This window comes from Phyllostomus hastatus, unplaced genomic scaffold (assembly GCF_019186645.2).
Source record: "Phyllostomus hastatus isolate PE091 unplaced genomic scaffold, TTU_PhHast_1.1 phas_contig_34, whole genome shotgun sequence".
In the NCBI taxonomy this organism is placed as follows: Eukaryota; Metazoa; Chordata; class Mammalia; order Chiroptera; family Phyllostomidae; genus Phyllostomus; species Phyllostomus hastatus.
In genome coordinates, this window is record NW_025333857.1 from 30,284,148 (window position 1) to 30,306,396 (window position 22,249).

The 22,249-nt window shown below is 36.4% G+C and overlaps 1 protein-coding gene across 1 annotated transcript in view; it reads right to left on the minus strand.

Moving 5' to 3' along the window:
* The window catches only part of PTAR1 (protein prenyltransferase alpha subunit repeat containing 1), a 59,905-nt gene that overhangs the window by 21,368 nt on the left and 16,288 nt on the right, over window positions 1-22,249 (minus strand). Inside the window, exons 3-5 of the mRNA XM_045840141.1 lie at window positions 11,001-11,067; window positions 2,204-2,308; window positions 136-349 (exon numbers count right to left, since the gene is read on the minus strand). Coding sequence (XP_045696097.1) covers window positions 136-349; window positions 2,204-2,308; window positions 11,001-11,067 — 386 coding nt within the window. The remainder of the gene's footprint in view (window positions 1-135; window positions 350-2,203; window positions 2,309-11,000; window positions 11,068-22,249) is intronic.

The window sequence follows — 22,249 nt, forward strand, 5'->3', positions numbered from 1 at the left end:
TGTCTAGGCTGCTGGGCTGCCATTAGTTCCTCTGCTTTCCTCCTTTAAAGTTCCTCTGAGGAAGAACTACTACCATTAGATTTAACTACTCCATTAGACATGGAGGTTGCTAGGGAAATGGAGTAACAGCCCCACCTTGACATCCAGCTTGGCCAGGTGTTGTAAAACCCAGATGCGATGAGACCAGGCATTATAGTTGCTTGGGTATCTCCCTGCTGCTTCACCACAGACCTCCATCTCTTCTTGTATTAGTCGCTGTGTCCTTTCTGTAGGAACTGATCCCAAGTTTCCTTTGGTCACAAAGGAAGGCAAGCAGGTTTCCTGAATTAGCTGTTGTAGCACCCATCGTCTGTTAAGGTAGCATGTGGGAATGAGAATGAGGAAAGAACATAAACCAGAGAGAAAAAGCAGAGTGTTTTTTTGTTCCTAATTTAACTTGCATTCACAGATACAGCAAAATAATACTCATCTATAAGCCCTTTTTTTTTGAGGGGAGGGGATTGTTGATTTTGTTTTTAAAGATATATAACTTTAGCAGCATGGATTGGGGTGGGGGGAGGAAAAACCGAAAAGAAACCCTAAAAACACTACAATTTGTCAAAAAAAGAAAAGAATGCCATCAGTTCCAAAATGGCAACTCCAAAACTCCACTGGGCCAAGAAATGTAAAGGCAATTGGCGTGTGTGTGCATGCGTGTGTGCGTGTATGCGTGTGTGGGTGCATGCGTGTGTGCAGGTGCGCTTTAGTGGTGGTGATGGGGGGGCAGAGGGTATAATAAATGGCTAGTAAATACTAGCAGAAGGATCATGGTTCATGTCGTTAATTATATTGTAATGCCTCACCCTATGTGTATTTGTTTGTTTGCAAACTAGAAGCTGCATTATGACAGCTTTCATTAAGCAAAATTTCCATATTATTGTATAGTATCTGGAAGGAAACAAATACAATATCATTAGTAAGACTATCAAGATTTTAAAATGTCTATCCATACATTTTCCCCTTGTCTAAGATTTTCATTAGCATACATTTAAATGAAGTTCAGTGAAGTGTCTCTAACTACTTAATGTCTTTAGTTTTAAACATTTTCTCATAAGAAAGTATTCTTTTTGATTAAAAATTTCCAATATAAAGTACAAGAAATTTAGTAGGAAAACCCATTTTGTCATTTGCAAATAATAGAAGTATTTCACTCAACAAAAGCTTGCACTATAAAATATTAGATAAGCCAATAGACTGACAGATGTATGTTTAAAAATTCCCTTTCCCTGCCCCCACCTATTTCTAGACCTCTCCACACACAATCAACTACCTGTCTGAAGTTGAGTATCACAGTTTCTACCAAGAAAGAAAATACAACTGATTAGATTGTTTGGAGGTAGCTGATTTGCAATGCTAGCCAAAGGCAAGATTACAGCTAAGATACCTTGATACTTTAAGATCCTAAAAGTGCTCAGGATTTAAGTAAAGTTTTAAATGGCTTAACAATTGAGAACAGACTTCTTCAGAGGATTTCCCCACTGACACCACACACCGTTATCATTTCAGTCAATACAGTGGTTATGCAGAGTCTAAAGAGAAAGACCACAGATAGCCAGCATGTTGAGAAGAGTTCTTATGTGCACTTTGGCTATCTGCCTCAGGCTTTTAACCTAAAAATATTTTTTGTGTTTATGGTCTTAGCAATTTTATCTCACTCTATACACCATTAATTTCAGCTGCACTTATTTTCCTTATTTGGTTATTTTTCCTTATAACCACAATCACCACCACCACCATTTTTTACCAAGAGCACAACTGAATGAATTATAAAACTCAAGTTGCTCATGATATTTGAATATCTAAATGCAATCTCCATGACTCCATCAGATAGTTAATAACAGTGGCTAAAATTTATTCCATATTTAACATGTGCCAGGCATTGTGGTAGTGTTTACATGAATCATCTCATATAAATTCAGGTATTAACTCTGAGATAGGTATAATTACTATTTATTTCCATTTCACAAATAAGAAACCTGAGGCTTGAAGAGGTTAAATCATTTCCAAAGACCACAGAGGTAGCAAGTGGTGGTATCAAGATTTAAATGCAACCTGACATTAAAATTCATACTCAGACGAAATATGTGACCTGGCTTCAAGTGAATTCTGTGTTTTCTCCAGCCATCTTAAGTCCTAAGAAGCCTATGGTGTAAATTAACCACACCTGTGAATCCATGTTTCTGGACTCTTTGGAAACTTAGTTAAGGCCAGTTTTCCCAGATGTAAATCCTTAATTGGATTTAAAGTGCCAGAAAGGATCAGCTCTTTTCTGTAAAATAAAAATAAAAAGAACCATTACTTTATCTTTCCATCAAAATGTATTGCATGGGTATTAATATAACCTCATTAAGAAGTAAATTTACAAGAATTAAAAAATAAAGAAAGAAAACCAATCTATCATAAATTTCACACATAGTAATCAAGAATGTATTCTCATAATCTTAAATAACAAATAAAAGCCTTAAATCAATGGTGGAACTTAAGTTACCTGTTTGGCAAAGGGGTTTTCAAAAACTTACAAAGCCTGACATCAGTATCTGCAGAGCAGCTCTGAAATGAGGCAAGAACTGCTCTAGCTTTGTAAGTAGGGCTTTATGGTCGAGTTTATCACCAAAAATGTATACATACAACACACACAGTATGATTGAAATGTAAGGAAAATAATTAATTCAATCACTACCCTAACAAAATTACTATTTTTATTTTTGAATGTTCCTTTTTCCCTTTCCTCATATGCACCTACCTTTTTAACATAATATTATATTCTGCTCTTTTATCTTTGCTCCTACATGAACATCTTAAGTGTTCAAATACTTCTCATTTAGTAGCTATGTTGTTAATAACGTGGTTCTTTCCTATGGTTAGACATTCAGGTTGCTTCCAAGTTTTTGCTATTGTAAAATAATTCTGAAACAGAGCTTTGTGCTTATGACTTTTTTCATTTGTACTATCACATAGGGTAAGTGTCCAAAAGGTGTATTGCCAAGTGAAATACCTACATGGCTCTTAATATACTAGACCACTCTGGAAATACAAAGAGAAATAAGAGCTATGTGAAATTTCTGTTGTTTTAAAACTGTTCAAAGCTTTAATGCAGTTATAAAGAACGTCATGTGAAAGCACTCCAACTATTTCTCAGGTAACTTTTTGATAATTTCTGCTATTATTTTTCAATGTATTATTATTTTATAATGTAATTAGATCATTTGCTAATATTCATTAATTCCGTGGTAGGCCCGATTATTTGTTTATTCCAGAGAAGTGTAATCCCAACAAACTAGAGCCCAGCTTGTGTACCTCACCTGCTTTGCTGGTTTAGTTCCTCAACACCACAGTAAAGTTTCTTTCCAACAGCAATGTAATTTTTACTTGGAAAGAAAAATAACTTCCTTTCTAATGAGAACACTAAGTGATAATAAATACTTGCATTTTATAATCATTTTTAGGTCACTAATTTCACTTTATAAAATAATTTGAAGGGATACCAAGGTTTATGGCTGCTTTAGCAGAGGGATTTATTATTTTTCTTTCAATGTACAAAAATGTATGTGTCATTAAAAGAATATTTAATGCAACTGCCAATTATGCAATCCTAGATCCTTTTTTTCTGGTTAGGGTTAGGGTTAGAGTTAGGTAAGGGTACTCACAATGTTTGGTTCATAGAATAAGTCAGAATCTAGAATAAAAGGAGGCAAAATATTGCCCTGTGTAATTTTAAGTACTTTGTAGAGCATTGTTTCTTAAACTATTGTCCTTAACTACATCATTTTGTATACCTCACTTGGGATATCATCATTTCGGACTGGTGAGAAATGAGTCTCAGGCCTCATCCCAGACCCACTGAGTCAAAAACTCCGGTCGGGCAAAGTAATATGTTTTAGTGAGCCCTGTGGGTGATGCACACTAAAGTTTAAGAGCCACTGCTGTAGCCCTGGCGGGGCAGCTCTATTTGGTTAGGGCATCGCCCCCATACACCAATGTTACTGGTTTGAACCCTGGTCTCAGGGCGCATGACAAGAATCAACCAATGAATGCATAACTAAGTGAGCAACAAATCCTTCTGCTTCTGTCTCTCTCTCAAAACTGATTAAAAACCACTGCTGTAGATAACTTATTGTATTAAGTGTAACTTCCATTTACTAAATTCAAAACCTCTCATATTTACAGCTGCCTAACTATATTATTCTCACATATGTCTACATACAAGGGGGAATATAATTTTCTTCAGAAAAGAGGAAGTCACCTTATAACTAAATCTTTACAAAACTTCTTAAATTAGGGGTACTCTCTTAATTTTAAACAACAAAGTAGCACTTGGGAAGACATCTTAGCCTAAAACCACCTCAATACATAGTGGTACATATGGATGCTTAAAGAGACTGCCTAATAGAATCATAAAAAAGGATGCAAACTTTTAATATCAATTTAATAAACATTCCTTGGAGCCAGGATTGAACACTTTGAGTGTTGGGTCTTGTCACCGATAGGTTTAAGTTTTTAAAGATCACCTGAAAATGAAATATGGTAAATGGTTAAGTCATGGTCATTACATAACCTGGAGATGCAATAAAAAAAAAAAATCAACTGCTCTATTGTATTCAAGCAGGAATCTAGCTTGAGATAAAATTTCTAGTCACACATGGATGCAGAAAATGCTGTACCTCAAATAACTTAGATACAAGTAAATATGATGTGCTCTGGAAAACTGGAAGATAACTAAAAAAATTAGCTCTTGTGATGACAAAGTCACCGATGTCAATAGCCACTTGTGAGGAGTATGAATAAAATTGTTTAATGAAATGTGAGTAGGAAAATGAAAAATTTGTAAAATATTTCACATTTTATTTTATAGTTGTGTGACTAAATTGAAAAATTAAATATCAATATTTGGATCCAGCACGAATAACACCCCTTTTTTATTACAAAATCTTTTATTAAAAAATCATAAGCATGTAATTCTGTAACATAACAATATCACACTCAAGCACACCATATGACATTTTAGGTGAAATGTTCATATTAAAACTATAAATATATACACATATTGTTACCCTGCCAACCATACTCAAGCAGGAGTTACTTCTGCTGGACCCTGTAATTTGCCTATTATTTCACATATACATTGGTATTAGCCTGAAACAATTTTCTTGGACTTTTTAATTGAGGAAATGGAGTGCTGCCTTAAGGGGGCCCTACTTTTAGGGTGATGAATAAGCTGTGCTTCTATATTCATCCCACAAGCATTACGTGGCCAACTGCTAAATGGGAAAGAAGGAATGAAGTGAGTGTCATAAATAATTGTTGAGGAAACTAAGTACAAAAGAAAAAACATCTGTATTGTTTTGGGAGAAGCAAGGACAGGTGGTAGGAAACAGTGCTTTTAGTAGACTAAGGAATTTTAAGAAAATTAAACAAGTAGAATTATAAAAGGAATGAGGTTTTTCACACAGATTTTTCAAGCAATAAAAGTTACTTCTTTAAAATTTTTTGCTATGAAAAAGATTTTTTTTGCTATATATTTTACTTACTGATTAAATAGTACATGGAAAGTCTCATCATTTTCCCATGAAACCTCCAGTTTATTACTATGAAAACCAGCTAGTGCTAAAGCTAAAAAACAAAAAAACAAACAAAAAAAGTCCCACACCCATAGGAGCCTCTAGGGGTTACTAAGATGAATAGTGTGTTTTATTCTTCTATGTAAGTTACTGCATTTTTATATTCCTGCTAATTTTTTTTTTACATTTTCCTCTCCATCTCAAACTACTAGCTATTGCTTCTCTCTGCTGTCATTCTATCCAAGATTTGTAGGAGACCAGGGACCATGCGTATGCTGTCTATGACTAAATCTCCACCGGTTAACTCAGTGTTTGGCACATCGAAAACACTGAATGAACACATGCCACCTTTCCCCTCAATCTTCAGTTATTCAGTCTGAAATAACAGTAATGATAATAAGAAAAATCACTCTCATAAAAACTATCATTTAATGAACACTTCTCCTGAGTCGGCCACTATGTTGTGATTTGCATATATTATCTAATTTAATTTTCACAGCAATCCTATAAGTATTATGTTGAATCACATGAAATTGCCAACATTCAATTGTTTTTTAAAATAAACTTTTTATTTTAGAAGTGTTATAAACTGACCAAAAAGTTATTGGATAGCACAGAGCATTCCTGTATGCCATGTACCCACCCAGTTCCCTTTATTACTAACATTATGGTGCATTTATCATAATTGATGAACCAACTGGAAATCTATAGTTTTTTTCAGAATTCCTTAGCTTTTACCAAATGTCCCTTTTTTTATTCTAAGGTCCCATCCAGGATGTATTACATTTGGCTATTATGTCTCCTTAGGCTCCTCTTGGCCCTCAGGTATACCTGATTTTTGACAGCCTTGACATGGTACTGACCAGGTCTTTTGGATGATGTTTTTCTCAAGGTTAGATAGACCAGTGCTATATGTTTTGAAGAGGAAGAGACCACAGAGGCAAAGTACCATTTTCATCACATCCTATCAGGGGCACACATTAGCCTGACTTGTCATTGTTGATGTGGACCTTGATTACCTGCCTGAGGTGGTGTATGTCAGGTTTTCCCCACTGTGCTTTTTGGAAGGAAGTCTCACTTAAGGAGTAGGGAGTTATGCTCCACTCCTTAAGAGGGTTATCTAGATAAATTATTTGGAATTCTTCTACACGGCATATTTGTCTATTGTATCCTATTTGTTTTTGTTTGTTTATTGATTCAATCATTTATTGATGTCAGTATGAACTTATGGATACCCATTTTATACTCTGGGGTATAATACAACACTATTTTATTACTCGAGTTGTTCTAGCCTTGGCTGCTGAAAGCCCTTTTACATAACCCCATCATAGTGTTTTTGAGCGCCTCCTTACTTTCTGGCCCTCTAAGATATTCCAGGCTCATCTTGTATGTTCCCTGCTTGGTCTTAGAATCAGGCATTTCCACAAAAGGTCCAGTACCTTTTATTAGAGAATGGTGTTAGAAACCAGGGTATAGATGCTTAGATTTCATCATCTTTGATCTACAAAGACAATCTAACATTAACTTGATTTTAGAGATGAGGAAACTAAATTTGGGAGTGATTCAGTAACATGCTCAAGGTCTTCAAGCTCAAAGTGTCAGAACCAAAAATCAGAGTCACATAGAGTTACCAGTTAAAAACAACAGGCCCTGAGTAAAGGACATGAATCACTGGAACTTGTCAGCTACTCTAATTGCTCAAAGATGTTCTGTTTACTCTATGTTCATAGACTGTTGGAAAAATAGAACATTATTATGAAATCAGCTCTTCATCAAGTAAATCACCAAATTTTCAAAGCAAATTTAAAAACTACCTATTATTTTTTTCTATAACCAGCTGAATTTTTTAACTATGTGCATCTCTCTAACCTAAGGAGATAGGCTCAAAAACTTATTCTTGCCTATATTTTTTTCCTAAGATGGCAACACCTATAAATTGAACTACTATTGTGTTATTCCAGCTTTTAGCAGTTTATAAAATGCTGTCAAAATCACTCAGTGCTTCCCAGAGTTACTGCAGAAGACATACAGCAACAATTAAACATAAAATGTTGAGTCTTTGGTTTGCAAAAGACATGACAGAGTTATTATCAGTTTACTTTCAATGATGGTTATTTTTTCCTCACTATGTATTCAGGATTCTATGTCTTCATATGTCAATCAATTTTCCCAATACAAACTAAAAGTTACTAGATCACATATCCACAATGTTTTTTTTAATCAAGATTTCCTTTCTATTCATCTAACAAAATACTTGCCCAGTCTTTCTATAATAAGTTCAAGATTAACTGCTATTATCATTGAAATTAGATTTATAGAGCAATTCCCCTTCTTAAGACCAAACCACATATAATAAAAAAAGTCCGTTTCAAAAGACTCATAAAAGTAGTCACCTATTCAAATCTTTTATTTACAGATATGGAAACTAAAACTCCTGAGAAGTTAACAGTTTTGTCCAAAGTCACCTGCTAGTTAATTGATGAAATAGGACTAAGATCCATATATCTTAAGACTAGGTTCTTTCTCCTTCACTGAATTCCCCGATAGAATATACAATGAATTATACCTATATCTCCAATAAGAATTTTCCTTTGTTTAAGGATTTTCAATTGCTTTCTAATGAGGAGGAATATGAGAACATGAATGAATGGTACTCCTACTTCTCCATTATCCTCATTTCTTTTTCACTGTATTTCATGATTTTCAGTGTCCTACCTACAAATTGAATATCTATTTTGTGCCAGGAATTAGAGTATTAGATGCTAGGGAAACAAAGGAAAAAAAAACATGACAAGATATGGTCCCTACCCTTATGAAAGTGCTCAGTTTTAAGTTCATAGTACCTTCCTAAAAATCTCCTTTGCTGATTCTTCCTTGTCTTGTAAAACTCTAGAACAGCACTGTCCAATAGACATGTGAGTCACAAACATGAGCTATATATATATGTAATTTCAAATTTTCTAACAGCTACATTAAAAACGAGTCTAAAGTAACATGTCATTTAACTCAATACATCTAAAACATTATAATTTCAACATGTAATCAATATAAAATTAGCAATAAGATATTTTACTTGGGGGTACTAAGTCTTCAAAATCTGCTCTAGTTTGCACTTACAGCACATCTCAACTGAGAACGAGTCACATTTCCAGGACTCAGTAGCCACATGTGGCTAGTGGCTAAGCAGTGTCCTAGTGCTCAGTCTTTGGACTAGTTCTCTATCTACACCCACTTCCTTGGGTATCTCAAACAATCTCATGGCTTTAAATGCCACCTATTTTCTAGTGGTTCCCAGATTTACCATCTGGTCTGGAACTCTCACCTGAACTTTAGATTCATACACAGCTAACTAGACACAAACGTAACGTCCCAAAATGGACTCTTGACTTCCAACCAGCATCCCCCACTTAAATCTGCTCCTCTTTTAGATGTCACCATTTTAATAAATGGCAACTCTGTCCCTTGAGTTGCTCAGGTCAAAAACCTGGGACAAGCTTCAACCTCTTGGTTCTTTCACATCCAAATTATCATCTGTGTCTTTAAAACCAGATTATTAAATACAGTCAAAGCTTATACAGTTTATAAAATACGTTGAGAATCTTATGACTTCTCACCTCTTCTACTGCCAAGCTGTACTTCAAGTTACCAGTATTTATCACCTAAATTACTGCAACCACTTCTTAACTCCCTAATCACTCCTTGTACCTCTACAGTCTACTTTCCACACAGGAGCCATTGTTTCAAAACCTAAGTTAAGATATGGTCCCTCTTCAACTTGAAAACCTTCAATGAATTTGTCTCATCCCAGAGTAAGAGTCAATGTTCCTGAAGATCTACAAAACTCTATCAAATCGGCCCATTACTCTCTGGCACCATTTCCTGTAACTCTTTCCCGTATTGATGCCATTCCAGCAACAATGGCCTCCCTGCCATCTCAGAACACCCAGGGACACTTTAGGCATGACTGGGGGCTTTTTCACTTGTGGGTCAGTCCACACTGAATCCTTTTACCTCAATATCCACAGAGATTGATCCCTGATTTCATGTCAGTCTTTGCTCAAATGTCCCACATTTAAAATTGCAAAACCACCCTTCCCATCCTTTGGCCTTCCCTACCTTCTTTTCCTACCTTTCCCCCATAGGATCTGCCAACATTATTATATATTCTACTTGTGAATGTCCTTATTGCCTTTCTTTCTCTATTAGAATAAAAATTCCACAAGGACAGGGATTTTTGTTTGTTTTATTCTTGGCTCTATTCCCAATGGCTAGAATGTAGCACACACCAGTTAGTAAGTATTTGAAGATGAACATATGTTGTGTGGATTAAATAAGGTAACATATAAAGTTGTAACATGGTTTTTGGAATATAGTAGCTACTCATAGACACTAGTTTGTCCCTGCTACTGTAGTGCTCTCCCTAAAAGAAAATAAGAATTCTAAAATTATGTGAATTTTTAAAGCCATATAACACACTATATATGTGATCATTAATTATTCAAGACAATTAAAAAAAGACAGAGAAGTTACCTAAATTTTTAAAAATCAATTAAACACAAATTCAGTAGATATTAAAAAATACTAACTCTGAATGTAACATTCCTTCAAATTCACATAATATTCCATAAAGTATTATTTAAGTCCCCTTTAAAGATAAAGAGCTATAATCTATGACTTTTCCTTATAGGAAAATTTAAAATGTATTCATAATGTTCAAAGGGACTTCACTTTTATTTACCTGTAGTCTGTATCCTGCATTCCTCTAAGAGAATTTGTGTTAGTCTAAAGAACCACCAGATTTTAAAACCATACATACTGTTAAACTGAAACAATGAAAAAAATGAACCAAGTCTGAATTTTACTAATTATATAAAGTATTTTGTGTTCAAAGCTATAATAACCAGAAATAAAGACATCAATAAAATTTGATGTCTCTCCAAAATGCCCAGTGCCAGAGACTTCCAGTGACTTGCCCACAGAGGTCACAATGTTGGTCAATGAACTGAGAGTGAAAGTCCGTGGCCTTGAATGCTCACCCTACACACTGCAGTTTCTCTAATGTATTAACCAGGGCCTTATGAGCCAACCAGTTATAATTGTTCCTACCTCTCTTTAAAAAAAGGAAAATAAAAGCATGTATCAAATGGTACACTATAATGCAGCATGACAAGTTATATTTCAGGAAAGAAGTTTACGGAGAACAGACATAAACATGCAAAAAGTGGCAAAGTGTATATTAGAGTTGTCATGGAGATATTATAAAGAATGTGTAGAAGAAATAAGTGTAAGATGCCTTGAATATATGGTTTACATTTCATTGCTCAAAAAGCTAACAACTCATGGGGCTTGTATGTCTTCAGAAATTTGGACAATTTCATTTTACCACTGATGAAAAGGACGTACCTCACGTTCCACGCAGTGGTGAAGTCTGGGTTTAAGAGCAGCAGGGTGCGTGTGACATCTATCAACTCTAAGATAAAGAGAAGGCACGTTAAAAACAAACAGTCCTAACTTTAAAGGTTGGCTTCTCTTTAAGGTCCTTATTTTACTTTATATATATACAGCTCACATATATATCTCATGTCATAGTAATTTTAATGATAAATATACCTTGCTCTAAGCTGTCAGGGATAAGATTATCCTCAAGATTTCCTTCCACTTATAATAAGTATAACTGTTTCTTAAAAGTTAACACTGAAATAACTTTATAATACACTACACCTATAAAGAATAATCAAATCAACATTTTCATTCTTTTAGTAGTTTTGGGCACTAATTTAATACCTACTAAGGAAAAGAAACATGATTTCTATACCACTATTCATTTAATTCCACAAATATTTCAAGAACTGACTGTGCAAATTTTCACAAAAGGAAAAAAAAATCACTCATATTTGGACTTAATATAATTCATTTCTATTCATCTGCAAAGATTATTCTTTCTTACATTTTTACATACAATTTTGTTATATATTTTTCATTCAACATAAATGCATCCCTATTGTAATTTTAAGATATTCTAGCAAAAATGTTATTTCATTCTCAACCATCTTAATAAATAAAAGAGATTAACATTCATTGTAAGGCTATGATTTCATTACTGAGTATATTACATCATCTGATAAATAAGCAACAAACAGTAGGATGGGCACATATTTTCTACCATTATCTATCTTTATTACAAGCATTACATGCATAAAAACAATATATCTATAAAGAATCATTCAATTAACCTCTTCCTTCTTTTACTTTTAGTAGTTTTTGGCACTAATTTAATATTGACCAGGGAAAATAAACAGAATTTTCTACACCCTTATTCACTTAATTCCACAAATATTTGAAGAATTGACTACGTACAAAGATTCAACTGGACTCTCAGGTCTAAGAGAATAGTTATAATAAGATCTGATCTTGCCCTCAAGATGATTATTCTTTAGCTGGAAAGAACATGAAAACAATTATGTAAGGCAAAATGAAATAGCTGTGAAGTAGAAATATATGTTACATTTTGGGGACCACCAAAACAGCTGCAATTAATTCTTACTGGAGTTCCCAGGGATGACTATAAATGAGTAAGGTGATAAATGGCATTGCAGACTGTGGAAAACATTTGAGCAAAGTTTGTAAAAAAGCAGAGAACTTCATATACAGTGCTCTCAAAAGATTATGGGTACCAGAGCATGGCCAGAACACTGGGTGCTAGAGAAATGTACCAGGAAACTAGAACCTCATCCCAAAATCTGCTTGTCAGCCTGGCCTTCCACTACCTGCCCCTCAAGTGCTGCACTCCACCTGGAGCGAACCCTACCATTCACCAAACATCGCCTGTCTGCCTACCTTTTCTTCTCTCACCATAGGTGAGAAAAATATGGCCTCTGCCTGGGTTCAAATCCCAGTATTTCTACTTACTGTCTACATAACCTCCTTGAACTTTAGTTTCTTTATCTGTGAAACGGTGATAACACCAACCTCAGTGTTGAGAGCAGTGAGATTCATTCCATATCACCCACCACAGCTGTTTGACGGAGTATTCAATAACTGTTCAACTAAACACCATTGCCCCTAATCAAAAAATTAAAATTTTCAACATCAATTAATCAAAGAAGTAATAATGAGGCAGTTGTTCCTAGAGTGAAACTGCTTAAATGTCTAAACTTGTAAAATAAACAACATAAAAAAAATAGATTGTTAAGCAGCTATATATTGGGTTGGCCCAAAAGTTTGTTTAGTTTTTCCCCTAAGATGGCTCTAATACTGCTTAATTGTCTTTAACTTCATTGGAAACAATTTTGTTAGATGGTATTGTGACAGCTGTCATATCAGTGTACATTTTTTAAAAACTTACCAAAATTGATGAATTTTTAGGCAGCCATTTTAAAAAGATGGAAGAAATATGCAACATTTTTGGTGTATTATGTGCTTTATTATTTTAAGAAAGATAAAAATGCAACTGAAACACACAAAAAAAGATTTGTGCAGTGTATGGAGAAGGTGCTGTGACTGACTGAACATGTCAAAAAGTGGTTTGCTACGTTTCTTAGCACTACGACATTTTGGCCAAATAATTCTCCACTGTAGGGCTGTCTTATGCACTGGGAGATGTTTGGAAGCATCTCTGGCCTTTACCCACTAGAAGCCAATAGTGGGAGATAGCTGATATACGCAAATTATCCAAATCAATAAAGCTATTGGTGAAAATTAAAAATGTGTTTTTTATTTTACAGAAAAAACTAAACAGACTTTTTGACCCACCCAATAAAAATGTATGAGCATTTTGGGAAGGCCTCTAGTGTTTCTTTTGAAGTCTACAATTTTTCAATACATTATACTACCTAGATAAACTGGTGTTTTGTTCCTTGGACTTTCCCTTTCTGCACTAAAAAAAAAAAAGTGTGTGACTACCAGTTGTTGCTATTTGTGTGTACTTTTAATGCAAATCTCCTACCCCACCCATAAATGAAGACATGTTCATCTTCCAAGAGAGAGATAATCTGCACAACAGCACAAGGCGAAACCACAGAAAATGCCTAAGTCCCTACTTTTCATTTTGTGGTTGTGTGAAGAGAGAGGAGAGCTAATCACAGTAATGCTTCCTTTAATACAGGGTCTCCCCCTAGCTGGGCAATGGCAGCTGTCGGGTTCAGAGCTCAGCTCTACCACTAATTGGGAAGTTCCTAGACATACCACTTTATCTTTCTCGCCCAATGTCCTCCTCATATGTAAAACAGAACTAACAATAGTACTACATCATGGGGTAGTAAATGATTTAAACCCACAAAGTATCAGGACAACACCTGACAGAACCCAGTGATAATGCCTGTTACAAAGTTTATATTTCCTAGTCCAGTTCCACAAATGACACAGGGACTGGGTGCCACCAGAGGGAGGAAAAGGATCTCTGGAGCATTCTGAGCAGTGACTGCTGCACAGAGAGCATACTTTTAAACTAATAAGAATCTCAGTTTTTAAAACATTATCAACAGCCAACAGCCTCCATCAACCACCAGTGTAACACATACAGCCACAGGCACTTCTCTCCTCTTTGACAAACTGCTAACTCTTTCTGATTCAGGATTCAAGTTCAGAAGGATTTCCTTCAGGAAGCATTCCAGTCTGATCCAAGAAGTGCGCATAAAGTAAACTATTGGAAAGGAGAAAAAGCCAATGTAGAAAAAGTTAACTGGACGAAAAATATTGGACATTATTTAAAGACTCATTCCTGAATTACATGTATTTTTTTTCTCTTCCCCACTGGCTCTGGTTAAATGAGAGAAAGGTGTTTCTTGAGAACCTACTACATGCAGGCACTGTGCCGGGTGCTTTACACACACGATTCAGATGAATCCTCACAACAACCTCTCTGAGACCTATTAGTGTAAAAACAGAAAGGGGTTAAATAAAGTGACTTCAGTGTACTGATGAACTGAATCTAAATCCAGGTCTGTTTTCCTGGAATGCAGGTGCTATTTCCACCCTAGCACACCGTCTCGACAATTACCCTGCTCTCTTTGAGTGAGAACTGAACCAAAGATCTAAAGATAAACATGTATCTTTAGTGGTCTGTAACATTTCACTCTTTACATTTTGTCAACTACATACTATTTTCCTTTGCAGTTTTAACCAGAAGATGTGAGCTACTGAAATCCCTACCATCTCTTGATATTAAACAGATCTCTCTTCAAACAGCAGAAATAACTCATCATCACATCACAAGGAGAAAATGAATCAGGGTACATTATACACAAGAAGGTAGCTAAATTCCAGCTGAAACAAAGAGGGGACAGAAGGATGCTACAGAAAAGTCAGCGAAAAATGCAGTGCTTTCTTTGCTGCATTGCATTCTAGAAATGGGCCAAGGCCAGCAGTTATGTGGCACGGTCACTAGGTTTGACAACTATCTCTGACAGAGCTGTTTTCATGCATTTAGAAAGAAATCCAAGGTCAACCTGGACTGGTTAATCTCTTCCTCCAAATACATTTAGGTTACCATGACAGGCTTGAGGTAAAGCTATATGGTAAACACCAAAAGGTCATTTACTACAGAACAGAGCCACTGAATCAATAGCCAGAGTAAGTTAAAACCTTTTGCTTAGGAAGGTCTTGTTACTTTTTCATAAACATCTATTGAACATACAAGGTGCTGAGTAAAGAAAGACAAACCATATCACTTTTACCAATAAACTCATAATCAAACTGGGGAAATGTTATATAAACAATCAACTATAGGCAATCCAAGATGGCAGAGGAGTAAGTGGAGCTACACTAACCTCCTCCCAGGACCAAACTAGAATTACAACTAAATTGTAATCATCCTGAATAACCAATTGGACAATAGCTGGAGAGAAGCCTTATAACCACAGACAGACAGAAGGAACCACTTCACCAGAACATGACTGGTATGGAGTGTGGAGGGGAAGCGAGAGGGCTGGCTGGGCTCTCATGGGCAGCAGCTGAAGTGTCGGAGGAATATTTCAGTGGCTAGAGGTTTCCCCTTAAGAAGTGTGGGGTCTAAACCCTAGGCTGGGCTCCCCAGCTTACAGCACTGGAACCAGAAAGGAACCCAGAAAGTATCCAGCTGTGAAAAGCAGTAAGGTTTCTGTCTACCAGGGAGAAATGGTTGGAGACACAGAGAGCCTTTTAAACGGCCAATGCACAAAATTTCATTTGCAGCCACTCCCCCTGGGCTACAGCAAAGAGGCGGCAGAGTGGACTAGAGCCAAGTGAGGAGTTTGGGGATGGTGGCTTTGGGGAGAGAAATGAGGGAGCAGCTGCCAAAATCCTGGTGCTGAATCATCCCCCATACTGCAGAAGCCATCTTGCTCAGGCAGACCATTCCCTTCCGGGTGGCATCAGTCTGAGGGGAAGCAATAGCCCCACCCCCAGGAGGAATTATTCTGCCCCACCCTGTGGTCCTTAAGCCTGACTGTTGAGTGTGGAGTGACTAGACTAACAACTGAAGGAGTCAGCCACACAGTAGATCCCTGGTATTACTGAACAAGCTGTCTAAGGTCACACTGGAACATCACCTAACATCACCAGAGACATCAGAAAGAAAAAAACATAATTGAGCAACACAAAATAAAAAAATAAAGCTAAAAAAAAAGAAAAAAGAAAAAGAAAAAGAAAAAAACAGTGCTACATACTAGATGCTACTGAGATGAAATCCACTGTGGTCTTCTGCATGATTTGCAGTATTTTCTCTCCTGCATAGTTTTTTAACATTCATTTCTAGTCCTTCAAATTTGTATGTATTGTCACTAGTTTTTATGTTGTAGTCTATTTCAAATGTTGTATTTTGCTCCTCATTTCTCTTAATCCATTTTACCTTCTCGTTTCCTCTTCTTATTTTTGTTTTAAATTCTATTTTCTCTCTTGCTACAATTTGTTTCCATTCTGTACTCTTACTATATCTCCCCATCCACCCTCTCAAAACAATTTTTCTTGCCATTAACCATCTCACATTCTTTTTTCCATTCATAAAATACCCTTATTGTCTCTCAGCTTCTATCAATCTTTGATGTTGGTTGTGGATATAGTGGCTGTTTTTGCATTTCTTCAATTTTATATCTAGATTTTCAGTAATTTTGTATGTCAAATCTCAAATTTTACCATTCCCCTCTCCTACTCCATTTGGTCTTCCTCCTGTCCTTTCTTTTTGTTTTGTTTTAAATTTTAATTTTTCCCTGTCTTATCCTGCTTTTCATTCTTCATTCTTAGTATTCCTTCTCCCTCCATCCTCTCAAAGTCACTACTCTTTCCTCTAGACATCTCTTAACCTTTTCTTTCTTTCTTGTTTCCCTCTTATTCCCATCCCACCTATATTAATCTTTGCTTATTTGTTGTTAATAGTGCTGTGGTGGATCATTTTCTCCAATTTGGATCCTATCTTTTTTCTCTATGTATTTTTTTTTCAGTTTCTGTTTAAACCTAATACTCTATGCTTTCCTTCTCTTACTCCATTCCTCCTTCTTCCCTCCCTTTTTTGCTTGTGATGTAAATTTACTTTCTTTCTCTGCTTGCCTTGTCTCTATTCCCTGATCTTATTATTGTTCCTCCCTCTACTCCTCAAAATCACTTTTCTTTCAGTTAGTCATCTCATATTCATTTCTCCTTTCTTATAATAGTCTTAATCATTTTACCACTTTATTAATATTTGCTCATTTGCTGTAGATAGTATAATTGTGAGAGGGGGTTATATTTCTGGGTGTGGGCTTGTTTCCTGAGCTGTGTGGTTTTGTTCTGGCAAAACCTGTATAACAGCATATAAGACATGGTGGGCAGAGTGACTCTCAGTCAGCCAGCCAGAGGGAAGGACCCAGCAAAGAACGACCCAACAACACTCAAAACCCAGACTTCCAGCCAAGATGGAGGCATTAGTAGATACATTTTTCCTCCTCGCACAACCAAAAGAAGGATAACAATAAATTTAAAAACAAAAAACAACCAAAATTAAATTCCATGGAAGTCCAACAATCAAAGAGTTAAAGAAGAAACATTCATCCAGACTGGTAGGAGGGGAGGAAACAGGCAGCCAGGGCAGTCCCACACTCATGAGTGGAATAAACCAGGAGAAACAACTAGGGAATGAGACAGACCATGCAACTCAGGGTTCCGGTGTGGGGAAATAAAGCCTCAAAACCTCTGGCTGTAAAAACTTGTGGGAATTGTGGCAGCTGGAGAAAATCTCAGCCTCCCAGGAAGGTTCGTTGGAGGGACCCACAGGGTCCTTGCATGTACACAAACCCACCCACCTGGGAATCAGCATCAGAATGGCCCAATTTGCTTGTGGGTAGTGGGGGAAGTCACTGAAAGCCAGGAAAAGATAAGCAAACAGCATCATCCCCTCTCGGACACCTCGCCCACATACAGCACCACAGTGCAGTGACATGGGTTGCCCCACCCTGGCGAATATCTAAGGCTCTGCCCCTTAGAATTGAACAGGTGTGTGGAGACAAAAACATATCACCAAAATGAAAGAACAGATCAGAACTCCAAATTTAGAACTAAGCAATGAAGAGATAGCCAACCTATTAGATGTAGAGCTCAAAACACTGGTAATCAGGATGCTTACAGAAATGGTTGAGTATGGTTGCAAAATTGAGGGAGCAGTGAAGGCTATGCAATGTGAAAATAAATGAAAATATACACGGAACCAACAGTGAAGGGAAGGAAACCAGGACCCAGACCAATGATTTGGAGCAGAAGGAAGAAATGAACAGTCAAGCAGTACAGAATGAAGAAACAATTAAAAAAAATCAGGAACCTCTAGTACAACTTAAACGTCCTAACATCTGACTCATAGGGGTGCCAGAAGGAGAAGGAGAAAAGGAAGAGCAACAAATCAAAAACTTATTTGAAAACACAATGAAGGAGAACTTCCCCAGTCTGGCAAAAGAAATAGACTTCCAGGAGGTCCAGGAAGCTCAGAGAGTCCCAAAGAAGTTGGACCCAAGAAAGCACACACCAAGGCTCATCATAATTACATTAGCCAAGATTAAAATTAAGGAGAGAATCTTAAAAGCAGCAAGAGAAAAGGAGACAGTCACCTACAAAAGAGTTCCCATAAGACTGTCAGCTGATTTCTCAAAAGAAACCTTACAGGCAAGAAGGGGCTGGAAAGAAATATTCCAAGTCATGAAAGGCAAGGACCTACATCCAAGACTACTGTACCCAGCAAAGCTACATTTAGAATGGAAAGGCAGATAAAGTGCGCTTCCAAGATAAGGTGGAGATACAGGAATTCATCATCACCAAGTCCTTATTATATGAAATGTTAAAGGGGCTTATCTAAGAAAAAGAAGATGATCAAAAATATGACAACCAACTCACACCTATCAACAACTAAACCTGAAAAACAAAACAAAAACTAAGCAAATGACTAGAACAGGAACAGAATCACAGAAATGGAGAACACATGGAGGATTATCAGCAGGGAGGGGCATGGGGGAGAATGAGGGAAAAGGTACAGGGAATAAGAAGCATAAATGGTAGATGCCAAATAGACAAGGGAGGTTAAGAATAGTCAAGGGGAGGTTAAGAATAGGAAACGGAGAAGCCAAAGAACTTATATATACGACCCATGGACGTGAACTAAGGAGGGTGAAATGCTGGTGGCAGGGGGGTGCAGGACGGAGGGGAATAAAAGGGAGAAAAAAATGGGGTAACAGTAATAGCACAATCAATAAAGTATATTTTAAAAAATCAAACCCAATTACAACCAGAGCCCACATAAACGGCATAAAGGCCATCCCAAGAGCATCAATTTCAAGAGATCAGGAGACTACACCACTGAATCCCACAGGTCTCCCTACCACAGAAGGTAACACCATAAAGACAAGGAGTCTAAGTAGATCAATCTAACAAGCAGAAACAAACAAGAAGAGTCACCTAAAATGGGGAGATAAAGAAACAATCTCAAAATGAAAGGTAAGGAGAAATCCCTGGAAAGAGTGCTAAATGAAATAGAGGGAAGCAAATTATCAGTCACTGAGTTCAAAATATTGGTTATAATGATGCTCAAGGAGTTCAATGAGAACCACAAAGAACTCCAGGGAAGCTACAAAGAACGTAGTGCAAACTGCACCAGCATGAAAAAGGATAGAAACTATCCTTTGATAGAAACTATCAAAAAGAGACAAGAGGAAATAAAGAATACAATATCTGAAATGAAGAACACAGTACACAGGATTAAAAGCAGGCTAGATGAGGCAGATGACTGAATCAGCAAGCTGGGGGACAAGGTAGGAAAAAATTCCCAGACAGAGAAACAAAAGGAAAGAAAACTCAAAAAGAACAAAGAGGGGTTAAGGGAACTGCAGGACAACATGAAACGTAATAACATCCATATAATAGGGATACCAGAAGGAGAAGAGGAGCAAGGGACAGAAAACCTGTTTGAAAAAGTAATGACAGAAAACTTCCCTAACTTGATAAGAGAAAAAGTCACACAAGTTCAGGAAGGATGGGGGTTCCCAATCGAGATGAACCCAAAGAGTCTCACTCCAAGATTCATCATAATTAAAATGGCAAAATTTGGAAACAAAGAGAGACTCTTAAATGCAGCAAGGCAGAAACTGCTAGTAACGTACAAGGGAGCTCTGATATGGCTATTAGCTGATTTCTCAACAGAAGCACTACAAAGCAGAAGGGAATGGCAAGAAATACTCCAAGTATTGAAAAACAAAGGCCTGCAACCAAGATTACTATACACAGCAAGGCTCTCATTTAAAATGGAAGGTGAAATAAGACAAAAAAGATCCTAGACAAAAAAAAAAATGCTAAAAGAATATACCTCCACAAAACCAGCACTGCAACAGATGCTAAAAGAGACTGCTTTAAGAAGATGAACAGAAAAAGAACACAGGTACAAAGGGAAATAAATGGCAATGAACAAGTTCCTATCAATAATAACTTTAAATGTATATGGATTAAATGGTCCAATCAAAAGACAAAGAGTAATTGAATGGATAAGAAAACATCACCCACACATATGCTGCCTATAAGAGACCCTCCTCAGGACAGACCTACACTGTCTGAAAGTGAAGGAATAGAAAAAAATATTCCAAGCAAATGGACATAAAAAAAAAAAGCTGGGGTAATGCTTGTATTAGACAAAATAGATTTCAAAACAAAGACCATAAAAAGAGGCAAAGAAGGACACTACATAATACTTAAGGGAATAATCCATTAAGAAGTGTAAATATATATGCAACCAAAATAGAAGCACCCAAATATATAAGGAAAATCTTGAAGCACTTCAAGAAAGATGTCAACACCAACACATTCACTGTAAGAGATTTTAACACCCAGTGTCAAAAATGAATAGATCTTCCAAGCAAAGAATCAACAAGGATATTGTGGCATTGAATGACACCCTACATCAAATGCACTTAATTGATATATATAGAACCTTCCACCCCAAAAACCCAAAATAATATTCTTTTCAAATGCACACAGAACATTTTCAAAGACAGACCACATAGTAGGACACAAAATAAGCCTTAACAAATTCAGAAAACTGAAATCATATCAAGCATCTTCTCAGATTACAATGGCTTGAAACTAGAAACCAACCTCAAGGAAAAAACTCAAAAATATTCAAATTCATGCAGACTGAATAACATGCTATTAAATAATGAATGGGTTAACAATGAAATCGAGGATGAAAAAGTTTCTGCAAACAAACGAAAACATACACACGACAGCCCAAAAACTATGGGACGCAGTGAAGGCAGTCCTGAGAGGGAAGTTCATAGCTATATAGACCTACAAAAAAAAGAGAAAAACCTCAGATAAACAACCTAACCCTACATCTCCAAGAACTACAGGAACAAGAAGAAACAAAGCCCACAGTGAGCAGAAAGAAGGAAATAATCAAGATCAGAGCAGAATTAAATGAAAAAGAACAATTCAAAGGATCAATAAAAGAAGGAGCTGGTTCTTTGAAATGATAAACAAAATCAACAAGCCTTTAACCAGACTCATGATGAAAAAAAGAAAGGACCTGAATAAATGAAATCAGAAACGAAAGAGCAGAAATTACAAAGGATTTTAAGAAATACAAAGAATGGCAAAAAATTATTACAAGCTATGACAAGAAATTGGACAATATGGATGAAATGGACAAATTTCTAGAAACATAAAATCTTCCAAAACGGAATCAAAAAGAAACAGAAAGCCTGAACAAACAACAACTAGCGAAATTGAAGCAGTAATCAAAAAACTCCCAGCACACAAAAGCCCTGGACCAGATGGCTTCACAGGAGAATTTTACCAAACATTTAGGGAAGAGCTAACCCCTATATTACTCAGACTATTCCAAAACATCCAAGAAGAGGGAAGACTCCCCAACTCTTTTCATGAGGCCAGTATCATCCTAATCCCAAAATCAGATGACAACACAACAAAGAAAGAAAACTACAGGCCAATATCTCTGATGAACATAGATACTAAAATCCTCAACAAAATATTGGCAAACCATACCCATTAATACATTAAAAAGATCATACACCATGATCAAGTGGGATTCATCCCAGGGATGCAAGGATGGTACAATATTCTCAAATCAATAAGCATAATACATCACGTAAACAAAAGGAAAGACAAAAATCACATGATCATATCAATAGATGCGGAAAAAGCATTTAATAAAA